Source organism: Hippocampus comes, unplaced genomic scaffold (assembly GCF_001891065.2).
Source record: "Hippocampus comes isolate QL1 unplaced genomic scaffold, H_comes_QL1_v1.1 scaffold86, whole genome shotgun sequence".
In the NCBI taxonomy this organism is placed as follows: Eukaryota; Metazoa; Chordata; class Actinopteri; order Syngnathiformes; family Syngnathidae; genus Hippocampus; species Hippocampus comes.
This window is the reverse complement of record NW_017805882.1, coordinates 3,053,184-3,064,593: the sequence shown is the minus strand read 5'-3', so window position 1 is coordinate 3,064,593 and position 11,410 is coordinate 3,053,184. Positions and strand designations below refer to the sequence as shown.

Genomic DNA, 11,410 nt, shown 5'->3' with positions numbered 1-11,410 from the left:
CCCCTCCAATAAAAACAAAATACAAAAAAAAAAAAAAACTGGCGGCTCAGTGTCTTGCGCGGGGCTTTGATTCTTAATTGAGTGCACGTGGCGACGCGCGCAAAGGGTCAACTAGAGACCAGTTGCCTTAGCCACGCCCACTACAAATCCCTTTTTTTTTTTTTACAAATCACAGAATCATTTGCAATTGCATTTACACAGCCTATTGAGATCAAAAGTTGTGACCATCTTCATGTGATGCGTGTCATCTTTGAAACTGTCATCTGTCAATTTTCATTTTGCCTAAATCAACCTTGATGCCAAGGCCGATGTGACTTGGGTCATTGCAGATTTGGAAATTTAAAATAATAAATGCACAAAATTTCCACATTTGCAGAAGTGCAATTTATGGCTTACTGAAAGTAAATTAACATTTGGAGGCCAGAGGGGAGAGGACTACAGCACTTAGCGTTCATACAGGCAGAGATGGACTTTGAAAAGAGACAACCAGACACCCGAGATTCCTCTGAAGAGAAGAAAAGAAATAGATGCCGGTTTCTTTTTCAGACAGCTAGTGGCACACACTTTAATTGGATGTGGAATACACTGCATAGGAAATGCATTGTCGTGCAACCTTATTATTTAGCTTTACCTAGTACTCCACTTCATAACATAAAACTGCCATATACTTTGTGTGTCCATTTTTTTTGTTTTTAATAAAATGAAGAGTTCAATAAAATACTTAACTTTTATTATTTAAAGAAAGTGCATGTTTTTAAAATGGCTTTGGAATTCAATTGCCTCAAAATGACTGATCCAAAGGTGCAGCTGGGTACATCCCATCTGTTCCACGGCACCATCTCTCTGAGTGGATTGCTCCCTCTTCGGCTCTGTAGACAGCAGCAAGCACATCAAGTGGATTTTTCAAACATGGAATTTCATGTGTACAATATTCTTTTGTAAGCGAGCCATTCTTTTTATTTCTAGTCAACTGACTGAAGTTGTATTTGCACTGAGATAGTTTTCTATTGATTGGCAATGAAGTCTATATTCTGCTCATATTCAGTCATGCTGTATAACTTTTCCATGCCCGCAGTGTAGCTTTGCGTCCTTGTAACAATCATCACCTAGAATTGGAATACTCCTGCTGAAGATGCACAAACTTTGGAATGCGCCAAGCTGAGAATCGGTTTAGGAGAAGCGAAAGTTATATCACACTTTGTGTCTCGGTACCACCCTTCTGATGGTATAAAAATGATGTGAATCTCTTCCTGCTTCGCACACGTGACCCGCAGCCATTGTCTGTAATTTGCGGGTGCCCGGAATATTCTGTTATTAAAAGCTTTGAAGAAACTGTTCATCGATTCCAGCCTTTATTTGAAGAACCAACATTCTCCTCGTCCGAAATTCAACGAACAAGCGGGGAAGAGGAGGCCGCTCTTCCTCCAACATTACTGAGACCGAAATTGGCTTGACACAGCACCAAAAACGTGTCACAAGCAAAGACATCATAGCCAGAAGCTGAGCTTTGTTTGTTTACATTGTAGCCTTGGAACTTGAGTGTGAGGCACTTCCACTTCCTGTCCTCAACATAATATATTCTGTGAGAGAACTCTGCAGGGTACAGAGGTGAAGCAAATCGATTACCTCTCATAAACTGAGGACGGCCTGTAATCTTTTCCTACCTGTCCACGACCCACCTACAATGGGTCTGAGACCCACTTCAATCATTAATTAAAATGTACTTGACTGACCTGTGGTTGTATGACAAACTCAGGGCAGCATAGAGCTCGGGAGTACTGGGTGTTACGACTCTGACTCTTCCCAAATGGCACCCTGAAACAGTCAGCGGGCTGGATTTGGTGGATGATGGAGAAATGGGAACACAGCCAGATATGCCAGCAGGCTCCAAACCTGAGTGAAAAACAGTGGCTTTTTACCCCCACTTTGATACCACAAGCATTCAACAAGGATCGGGTGCATCGTTATGAACTTAACATCCCCCTCAAAAAAAAAAAAAAAAAAAACAATAGTCATATATTGCACAGCTTTCTACTTACTGAGTGTGCAGTCAGTTTTGTCACTCGATGCTCTTTTACTACACAATGGAGTATCACGTAAATACTGCTGCTTCAAAAGAGAGCCCTTCTCATTCTCAAAGTCCTGACGCTGTTGACACAAAAAATGTGGATTTGCATACAAACAGAGAGCCTTTTATGTAGAATTGGAACATTCTCACCTCACGACTTAAGCGTATGGCGGCCTCAGTGAAGGACTGTCTCTCCCTTTCAAAAGTCCGTCTCTGTTGTTTGAACTCCGCCCATTGCACTTGGAGACGCTCCCGTTCTTCCAAAAAATAAGAATCAGTCAGCTCAGATGGGAGGGATGATAGAAGGCTGTCCTGCAAAAAAAGAATACCATTAAAAGGTGTGCAAGTCTAAACCGTTTTGGATATGTGTCAAAATCTACATTATTGAAAATAAGACCTGCAGCATTTGTTGTTGTAGTTTGACAATTTGTTGACTCTGTTTCAGTTCCATTTGAAGCTGAGCCAAGAGTTTGTCATGGTCAGTGCCATCGCCTGTGTGGCCTGCACACAAACAGAAAGATGGCAATGAGAATAAGGTTTTCTCATAAATGATGTGAGGAAAGTATTTTAATCAGTTTGGGGTCTTATCAGGCTGCGTCCATGCACAAGAGAGCACAACGAAGTCACTTTAAAGATTCTTCAGTGTTTCCACCCTCACCTCGAAGGTCAACCAGCCTTCGCTGCACACATTTCCAACTCTGAACCACACCTCCTGTCACATGGTCACCCAGCGCCGCCTCAGCTTGAGTTAACTTTTTGTCTTCATTTGGGGATCCGACCACAATGTCCTCAGAGTTTGTCAAAGTCTAAAAAGAGAACAACTGAGAGAATTCTGATAACGTCCACATTCATTTGAGGTCCCGAAAAGCCGACCTACACATCCACAAAGGCCTTCAATTTTCAAGACATACAAACTACAGTAAAAATCTTTGTGAAAGCAAGACCAGTATTAACTGGTGTTTTCAAATGCTGTGCGCAGTACTCCAAGTTTGGGGCTTAACTTAGGCGAGGCTACAGTACACACCACAAATTGGCCAAATTTTTCACATATTTTTTCCTAACTTGCTCCATGTCAACTCTGATGGCATGTAGTAAGGTGGTGAGGCTGTGTCGCAGCTTCATTGCTTCCCGGAGCTCCGCTTCTCTGCGTTCCAACATCAGATGCAGTGCTGCCTCCTCTCGCCTACCCGAAGGAAGAAATAAACGTACATCCAATTTTAAAGCAATTCCGGACCAAACACTAAAAGTTATCAGAGTAAAGTTTACCTTGCAGGGGACTGGGGTGATTTGATTGACTTCACATTTTTGCCTCGACCCAACGTTGGAAAGTTCAGTACCTCAATGGCTTCGGAGAAAATGATAAAAAAAATATTTGACCCGTCATTCCACAAGCTGCAATTGGATTGTGATCATCTCACAAGGTCCTTTTTCCTTGTTTCTATCAGACAACTGAGTAAGTCGTTCTTTCATTCTGTTGTTTTGCTGCTCTTTGCGTCTCAGCTCTGCTTCATGCTGGTTGACCCTCAGCTGCAAACGGGCACTCTGGCAAAAGATGGAGTCAAAGATGAAGATGGAATAAGACTTTGTTCATCCCGCACTGGGGATATTCACTATCAAGAGTGCGACAAAACTGAGAATGTTGGCCACTCGCTCTCAAAAAATACACCTTACTTTTGCCCGTTCACACTTCAGCATGTCTTGAAGTCTGGCCAAATGCTCATCCGTCTCTTTCAGTTGCTCCTACAGGAGTAGATTTTGCTGAGCAAGTTCGAAACCCTTCACCTTACATGACAGTATTGATTTACTCACTCTGAGAGAATCTGCTTGATCACGGAATTCCCATGAGGGGATGCTGTGAGTGATTTTACTCCGAGGGCTGAGGTCTCTCAACGAAGAGCCTGAAGAAATGCCACATAATAACAATGGTAACTAAACATAATTTACACAAATCGAATTTTATGTACTTTGTGACTATTCATAGAGTCATCCAGTTTCAATCTGAATGAGCTAAAAAAAATCGGATTTTGGCTGGCAGTCTGAACAAGGCCAAAGTATTAGTCAACAAAAACTGTCAAATATTTGTCTAGTTCAGTCATTTTTTAAAATGATTATTAACACTGCCAGTCATTTTAGAACCTTCTTTACCCTATCATGTGAAAACATTTTAATATTATGCTCAAGAGCATCCACACTGAACAGCCTGTGGTGTCCTTGAGCAAGACATCGAGACTCCAGACTGCTTCCTGAGCCACCCTCCTGTCCAGTGTGTCTTACTCAGTGTGTGTTTGCTGTTTCCACTACTGCGAATGCTCAAATAGTGGTAAATGGTGGTAAAAATGAAAATATACATGACAAATGATGCTGCTGCTGCTTTCAACACAAAAGTTCATCAACTGACTTCAACACAACTTGAGCCTGAAGCTAGCCAGCAGCAGCCCATTTGTGCCATGGGTTATGTAGAAAACATTAATCTTCCTATTAAATGTATCAAAAACTGATTGTCAAGCAGTATTATATAAGATTAGATATCGTCACAAAATGAGTTGTAGGACTTGTGTGTTTCTCTAAATGGAAGAAGCAATTTGCTTGGGGCTGAATCAGTACCAGTCCCACCCAGTGCCCGCCTACTGGATTTGATGCGTTAGAATGACATATAAAATTATATCATGATGCACTTGGGAACGAGGGTGCCAAAATAAAATGAATGAATAAATAGTGACAAATTTGTGAAATAAAAATACATTTAAAATATGTTTTTATAATACACAAATAAAAGACGCCCTCATGTATTTAAATACATATTTGTTTGTTTAATTTTCACACTTAGTCCTGCATAAAAATTGGCACTGTTACCTGAAAACTCCTGCTTCTTTCCAGCTCTCGTTTTGGCAAACATTGAAGCCATACAGGAGCAACCCTGAAACAAGTTAAATTCCGCTGAAGTTTTCGGGACAAAATGTCTCCTCTGAAAAATATGATCAATATCAGTAACAATTATACTTAAAAAAAAAGAAAAGAAAAACGACAGACCTACAGATAAGATGGGATCTCTTGAAATATTGTCTTACCTTCAGGAGTGCTACTTCCCGTGGTGGATGTAGCCACTCAGGCAGCTGTGCAAATTAGCAAGCAACAACAAACAAGAAGGAAGAAGGGAGAACATTTACAGAGCTGCAAGGAAGCAATAAATATTCCTAAAAGGAAAAGTGGGAAGGACACTTGTAATCCTGTTGTTACGACCGAAGTCGTGAGAGTTTTTGGTTTGTGTCTGCTGCAGGTCTGTGCAGGTGTTTCCATTTTGGTGGCAACGAGTGTGGACTGGTGGCTGAAAATTGGTAGCTCGGAGCCTCAACCCCTTTAAAAGCTGACTTGTGATGTATTGACGGGTAGATGACGCCTTCTGAACCTTTTGAAGCTTTCCATTTCCAGCCAGCCAGCCACCTGGTTCAGCAAAGTTCAACTCCTGAGGCTTAAGATGCACACTAAGCCTCCTGGTGGCCAAAATCGTGACTGTCATTTGAACTGTGTGACAGTTTAACAATTGTGTTCACATGGAAAGAACTGCAATCAAAACAAAAAAATTGGTTTTCTGGTAAAGTGCTTTGTTACAGCTGCATCAGTTGTGAAAGCACCATATAAATCAAGATGTATAAGTTTGTGGTGAATGCTCCACTTTACTCAAATGACATGTGATATTTATGTTCATGTTTGTTTTCAACAAGATTGTGATATTGACATTGTGTTTATGAATACATTTAAACATGTTTCTTCCTCTACTGGCTTGATTATCTGCACTTTTAAATCCCCTGTGAGGGGTATTGTCAGTTGTTTAATTTTTAATAAATGTAATAATTTTAAAATACACTTTGGTTTAAGGCAGTGGCTCTTAACCTTGTTTGAGGCACCGAAACCAACCAAACCAGTTCATATGCACATTCACCACTTCATTGGTGAAAATAAAAGTAAAAATGACTTTTTTTTTTTTTTTACAAGTTCATTCAAGACATCAAAAAAAACCGCATTTATTAAAAACAGAAAAAAAAAACTAAAAATTTCAAGCCATAAGTATACGTTTTTTTTTTTTTTTAATGTGCACAAAATGAACTAGCCAGTGATGGCCAAGCGGGCGTGTCTGAACTAATTGACATGTTGAGTCGGGTGTGTCTTGGCAGAGGTACCGTCGAAACCCTGAGACCGATTCACTGAACCCCTAGGGTTCGATAGAAACCAGGTTAAGAACCACTGGTTTAAGGGAAGAGAGGACAAGCAAACAGTGTGTGTGAGTGACAAACTGTTTCTGGAAAGGAGTCTTCAGCCACCTCCATGTGTCTGGGGAGAGTTTTGCAAATTATCTGAGCCAATTCAATTATGAAAGACAAACGAATTTGATGCAGTAAATGAATAGCAAAAGTCGCCACGAGCAAAGTTTGGTCACTGTGATATGGTTTCTAACCTCTTCAATTTAAAAAAAAATAAATAAAATCATCAAGGTTTCACGCCCAGAGAAAGCATCTTCTTCCAAACCACTCTCAGAAGCTGCTTTTTTTTGCAATGACAGTCACATCAAAGGTTCCAAATGGTGCCCACGAACCAAACAAAAGCAAATTGTCAGTGTACGAAAAAGAAATTTTAATTTCTAAAAATGTTGCTCACAGTAGCGAAGACAAGGAAAATACAGCGTAACAGTAGTAAAAGATATGGTTGCATGGCATACCGTTCCATTGCGGAAAACAGGTCATGCAACAGGCCTTCTGCAAACATTCATTATCAGGAACATTTGGGTGTTGTGAAATAGCTGCTGTTTGACCATTTGCATATATAAAGGGGCATACAATAAGTCACTATTTCAATAGTTTAAGGCATGTTTTAAAGATGGTAACAGAGTACAAGCTAAAAGCAACACCAACAAGCTATTAAAAAAAAAACACACACACATCTCGGTCGGTACCATGTCGTAGTGTTTCTCAATAGTGAGGACAAAATCATAGCAGTAAATCTCTAAAAAGTGGATCACACCTCATAAATATTCTCATGTCCACAAGTTCAATTCTATGCATTTCTGTAGTCTTTGTGTAAAGTATCGCATATGACATAACAGCACTACAATTTAAATTAATATCTGTCTTTATCTATGGCACTAAATATAAAATAATATTAATTTGGACAACAAATGTCTAGCAAAACAAAATAAATACTTCAAATGTATTAGTAATGTTGGTGTGATTTCTTGACCATTTTTGGACTTCACAAGTTTGGTGCAGCATGAATGTGACTGATGAAGTGTTTTGGCAAACAAATGGGCCAATCCCGCTCCCGAAAGCATTCATCATGACGTCCAGGAGGGAACTGCAAGTAGATCTACAGCCTCATTAAGTAAAACTGAAGAGAGCATTAGTTGTATAGATTCAGAAATTCTTCATTGCTCTTGCCAAGCTACAAGGAGGGAAGGAAAAAAGAAGAAAACGTTAAAATCACAGTTTCCTAAATGTACTGTATTGCCTCTGTACAAGTCGACTACGGTTATTTTCAGAGGTGGGCATTCCGTAAGTACTGATGTAACGGCCGCCAGTCCATCACTGTCGGCCGGCCGAGTATCTGATGAATGATGACGAACTTTAAAAAAATAAATAAATAAATAAATAAATAATGGAAATGGGCCAAGCACTGACAGAGGTGGATTTTCATCCGTTGATGTACTCATCGCAAACCGGTTCACGTACTGACAGACCTCTCAGTTCGTCACTGATGGATCATACAAAACTGTCTTAAGTATAACACACATATGGAAGAAATTAATGTCCTTCTAACTTCATTCATTAAATGCATTGTGCCATACAATGTATTATAGAGACTGAAAAAAAGAAAGGATTATTTATTTATTTATTTACAGCTGACACCCCCAATGGAGGCGCTATATCAACAGCAGTGCACAGGAAAGACCTGAAGCAACGATTGACGTCCTCCTTCACCGAGCTCCAGTACACACACACACATGCACGCACACACGCACGTCAAATGCCGCCCCAAAACACACCGCTAACGCAGGATGCACGACACTTTATCAACAAATCTAATAACATTTTTTAAAAAATGTTTTAAGAGAACGGTCATGGGTACGACGGCGTTATTTTATGGAAAGCAAGAGGTTTTGACATGAAGCTGTAGTGAGTGCCTATGGAGAAGAAGACAAGCTCTTAAAATTCAAAATCTTACGGTGATTGTTTTAACATTTGCAGTGGTTGAATGGTTGAAGTTGACATACGTGGAGATGTTCACGTAAATTTTGGGGAAGACAGATCGCAATTTTCTGACATCAAGTGACGATAAGATTTTTCACATTTTTACAAGCGTGAGACCATCAGGTCATGTGGTTACCAGCAGTGGGATGTAGTGGCTTTGTCTGCTTTCAGTTAAATCAGACTTGTGTCCAACCTTTTTCAACAAAATGTGAACAGTTTTATTACTGTGTCGATACTGTTACACCTCAGATCTTTGGATTTAATTTGATTATGAAGGCATATCTAGAATTGTGTGTAGTCCGTGCATGCCATTATGAGTTTGCCACTGCGCTTGTACCTCAGAACAGGGAGCAGGACTTTGGCGGTCTAAAGGGATTATCGCTGGAGGGGACACCGACCAGGAGCGGGTCCTTGGAGGCATTTTGCAGACAGAAGTTCCTCAACTCGGCAGCAGCCTGAGACACCTGCAAACCACACACGACGTTAACACGGCAGGGCGCAAACACAGACGGCGTGTCAACCGCAAAACCTCCACACAACAACAGGCCTGACTGTTATTTGCAATCAACGGTGCAACTGTATGTGTACTATTGCGCTCAGCGACACTGAGTGCTGTCACACGTCTGTTTTCATGTAATTAGGAAGTTTTTTTGTTTGTTCTTTTCGTCGCGTATGCAAAGTAACTTTGCCACAGTCAAACTTGTGTCAACGCGGAACTTACCACTTCAAAGTTTTCACGCTCAGTTGGCAAGGTGGAAATTAGCGACAGTGTGTAAATTTCCCTAAGCCCGAGATGTTGCTCTCCTCTGTTAAAAACTGAAATGTGGAAGCCTGTTTATTCCCGAGACTATCAGTTTGTCTCCGCCATTCAGCAGTCGCTTAGCTTGTGGCTCTCTCGGCGTTTGTGTGTCCGTGTCGGCCGCTGGTACCTTGATCCTACGGATGCTGGCCTCCAAACGGAGCTGCTTCACGGCCCTCTGGGCGATGATTAAGTTGTTGCTGGCGTTGTTATTGGACATGGCGACGGCTGTCGGTGAGAAAAGTCAAGAGCTTTTTATGAGTAGGACACGTCTACCAGCGAGAGGAAATTGGTCCCAAACACGGGAAAGCCCTTCCCCGAATGGGATCCCGTGGCTGCTCAATTGTCCCTCCCAGCAGGCCATTCTAATTGGCTTCTGACATGTCAATCAAACGCCCCTGTCGAAAATATCACTGAGCGTTAAACAACAGTACAACAAAGGACTGACTTGACAATACTGTAATTGGACATGTTGGTTTATCGCCAGCTATGAGATGCCGAAGTTGCAAACTTCAGTAAGTATATTTATTTGCGGCGTGCGTGTGTGAAAGGACAGTACAATTTATTTATTTACGTGAGTACAGGCAGGGGCGTTTCTAGACCCCCAGGGGGCCCCAGGCAAGAACTACCAAGAAGGACCCACCCCCAGCACTTACAAAAAAAGAAAACAAAAGCATGATCGATCAGCAAAAATATGTTTTATTAAGTAATCGACATATAAAATGAATAACAAATAACTGCCCTGCAAAGATTAGGTTTCAAACAAAGTTATTATGGTTAACAAAAACTAACAACATAAAAATTTAAAAATCATCTCTGTTAATGAAATCAAATAAAAAAGAAAATGCTTTCAAAAAAACAAAAATAACTTAACCTACATCTTATGTTGATAAAACTGACTAAAACTAATTATAATGATGCCAAAATGTGCTTCTTTTCACCTTCATCAATGAATATCAGACATGAGCTTTTGGGGTTCATTTTAAATGAAATTTCTGGATTTCTGTCCAGCCTTCCAGAAGAAGGTTGTTTGATAATTATAGTTTACTTCATTAAACAATAGTGGCCTCTTTTTTAATCTTGCACTTGACAAATACTCCATATCGTTAGCAACATACTGTAGCATAATTGCCAAGTCATTTTTTGCCCAAACTGTGATATCCGCATAACTTGAGACTCATCATTCTGCCTTTCTTCCTATGTCACTGGCCAATCACAACACTTATTAATGTGTAGAATCTAAAAACACTATCTGCCAAAGTCATCTCTTTGACTTAGGCAGTTTTTGAAACAAACACTTCATTAGCCGGGTTTACATTAAGACTTTTTGTCATTCTGATTTAAACCATTCCAAATGAAAATTTGATGGACCGACTGACAGACCGACAGACGTCTGATGGACGAACTGACGGACTGACAAATGAACTGACCAACTGATGATGTCAGGTTGGTTCGGGTTGAAAAAAAATGACAGACTGGCGAATGATAGACGGATCCCCGGGCCGCTGACGGATGACAAATGGCAGACCTTTAGAAAAATGCCCACCTCTGGTGGCTATATTGCTGACTAGAAAGGGCCGTTTTGAGAGTAGTTAATTATCTGATTTCTCCAAAACAAATTGAGAAAATTGAAAATGCAAACTAATATCATTTTAAGATGAGAATTTTCCTAAAAACAAAAACACAGAGCTTGCTCTTGAAAAAAGGACTATCCCGGGCCACAAAGATAGATGAAGAGAATACTTTTTTAAAATCACTAATGTTATACACATGGACAACGAGAGTGAAAACAAGACAAATTATGTTTCTTGACTTGATCGTATTTTTGGACAAATTCAATGAAATTAGATAATTTCCCACCGCACACCTAATGAGTTCAGATGTCATGTGGATGTGCCACACACGGTACATTGATAGTCAATCACTCCATGTGTGAAAACAAGGATCCAAATGCGCTTTGCAATTTGCACTCACATTTTTAAGCTTTCTGGTCGACACCCCAAGGCTCTGCCCCCAGTCATTATGTTAAAAAAGAACTTCCAAGTCCTGCAGTGTGGTGGGCCAGGTTGAGCAGAGGCTCAACTCCATAAGACTAGACAGCCCTTCCAAATAGGGTCAGTTCAGCCAGAGGCCGTCGTGTGTTATTATTACTGTAATTAGTGTTGGAATAACTGTAATTCTGTCATCTCATATTTACTCTCAGTGTAACTACAAAACCTTTGTTCCAGAGTGCGACCTCGCAAATACCTCACTTACAATGGGGTAGGTTTATAATGGGAGACTTGTTGGACCGAGAGAGCTCAG

The 11,410-nt window shown here is 40.5% G+C and overlaps 2 protein-coding genes across 6 annotated transcripts; both read right to left on the bottom strand.

Moving 5' to 3' along the window:
• Window positions 1–708: 708 nt before the first annotated feature.
• On the bottom strand, window positions 709–5,634 carry LOC109527307 (afadin- and alpha-actinin-binding protein). Of its 3 annotated transcripts, XM_019889145.1 has the most exons (13): window positions 5,137–5,632; window positions 4,922–4,985; window positions 3,878–3,966; window positions 3,740–3,808; window positions 3,487–3,610; window positions 3,335–3,413; window positions 3,131–3,251; window positions 2,727–2,874; window positions 2,466–2,569; window positions 2,219–2,380; window positions 2,040–2,148; window positions 1,734–1,893; window positions 709–869 (listed from the first exon to the last, which is right to left on the bottom strand). In XM_019889145.1, exons 2-13 carry the CDS (start codon window positions 4,971–4,973, stop codon window positions 782–784), a joined length of 1,305 nt encoding a protein of 434 aa, XP_019744704.1. In that variant the 5' UTR covers window positions 4,974–4,985; window positions 5,137–5,632; the 3' UTR covers window positions 709–781. The 3 variants fall into 3 exon arrangements, with proteins under 3 accessions (XP_019744704.1, XP_019744705.1, XP_019744706.1); XM_019889146.1 differs by lacking the exon at window positions 3,740–3,808 and having other exon boundaries at window positions 5,137–5,634; XM_019889147.1 differs by lacking the exon at window positions 4,922–4,985 and having other exon boundaries at window positions 5,137–5,631.
• A 1,039-nt stretch (window positions 5,635–6,673) lies between these two features.
• On the bottom strand, window positions 6,674–9,444 carry LOC109527312 (guanine nucleotide-binding protein G(I)/G(S)/G(O) subunit gamma-10). Of its 3 annotated transcripts, none has more exons than XM_019889153.1 (3): window positions 9,237–9,444; window positions 8,645–8,771; window positions 6,674–7,492 (listed from the first exon to the last, which is right to left on the bottom strand). In XM_019889153.1, the coding sequence occupies exons 1-2, from the start codon at window positions 9,324–9,326 to the stop codon at window positions 8,646–8,648; spliced, it is 216 nt and encodes a 71-aa protein (XP_019744712.1). In that variant the 5' UTR covers window positions 9,327–9,444; the 3' UTR covers window positions 6,674–7,492; window position 8,645. The 3 variants fall into 3 exon arrangements, with proteins under 3 accessions (XP_019744712.1, XP_019744711.1, XP_019744713.1); XM_019889152.1 differs by having other exon boundaries at window positions 6,674–7,501; window positions 9,237–9,442; XM_019889154.1 differs by lacking the exon at window positions 6,674–7,492 and adding an exon at window positions 7,508–7,681.
• Window positions 9,445–11,410: the final 1,966 nt, after the last annotated feature.

Coding starts and splice junctions, on each gene's coding strand:
- LOC109527307 (XM_019889145.1), bottom strand. CDS start 4,973: ATGGCTTCAATGTTTGCCAAAACGAGAGCTGGAAAGAAGCAGGAGTTT. Junction 3,414..3,486: donor AAACAAGGAAAAAGGACCTT/GTGAGATGATCA, acceptor TTTTCTCCGAAG/CCATTGAGGTACTGAACTTT. Junction 2,149..2,218: donor CCATACGCTTAAGTCGTGAG/GTGAGAATGTTC, acceptor TTGTGTCAACAG/CGTCAGGACTTTGAGAATGA.
- LOC109527312 (XM_019889153.1), bottom strand. CDS start 9,326: ATGTCCAATAACAACGCCAGCAACAACTTAATCATCGCCCAGAGGGCC. Junction 8,772..9,236: donor CCAGCATCCGTAGGATCAAG/GTACCAGCGGCC, acceptor TGTGGTTTGCAG/GTGTCTCAGGCTGCTGCCGA.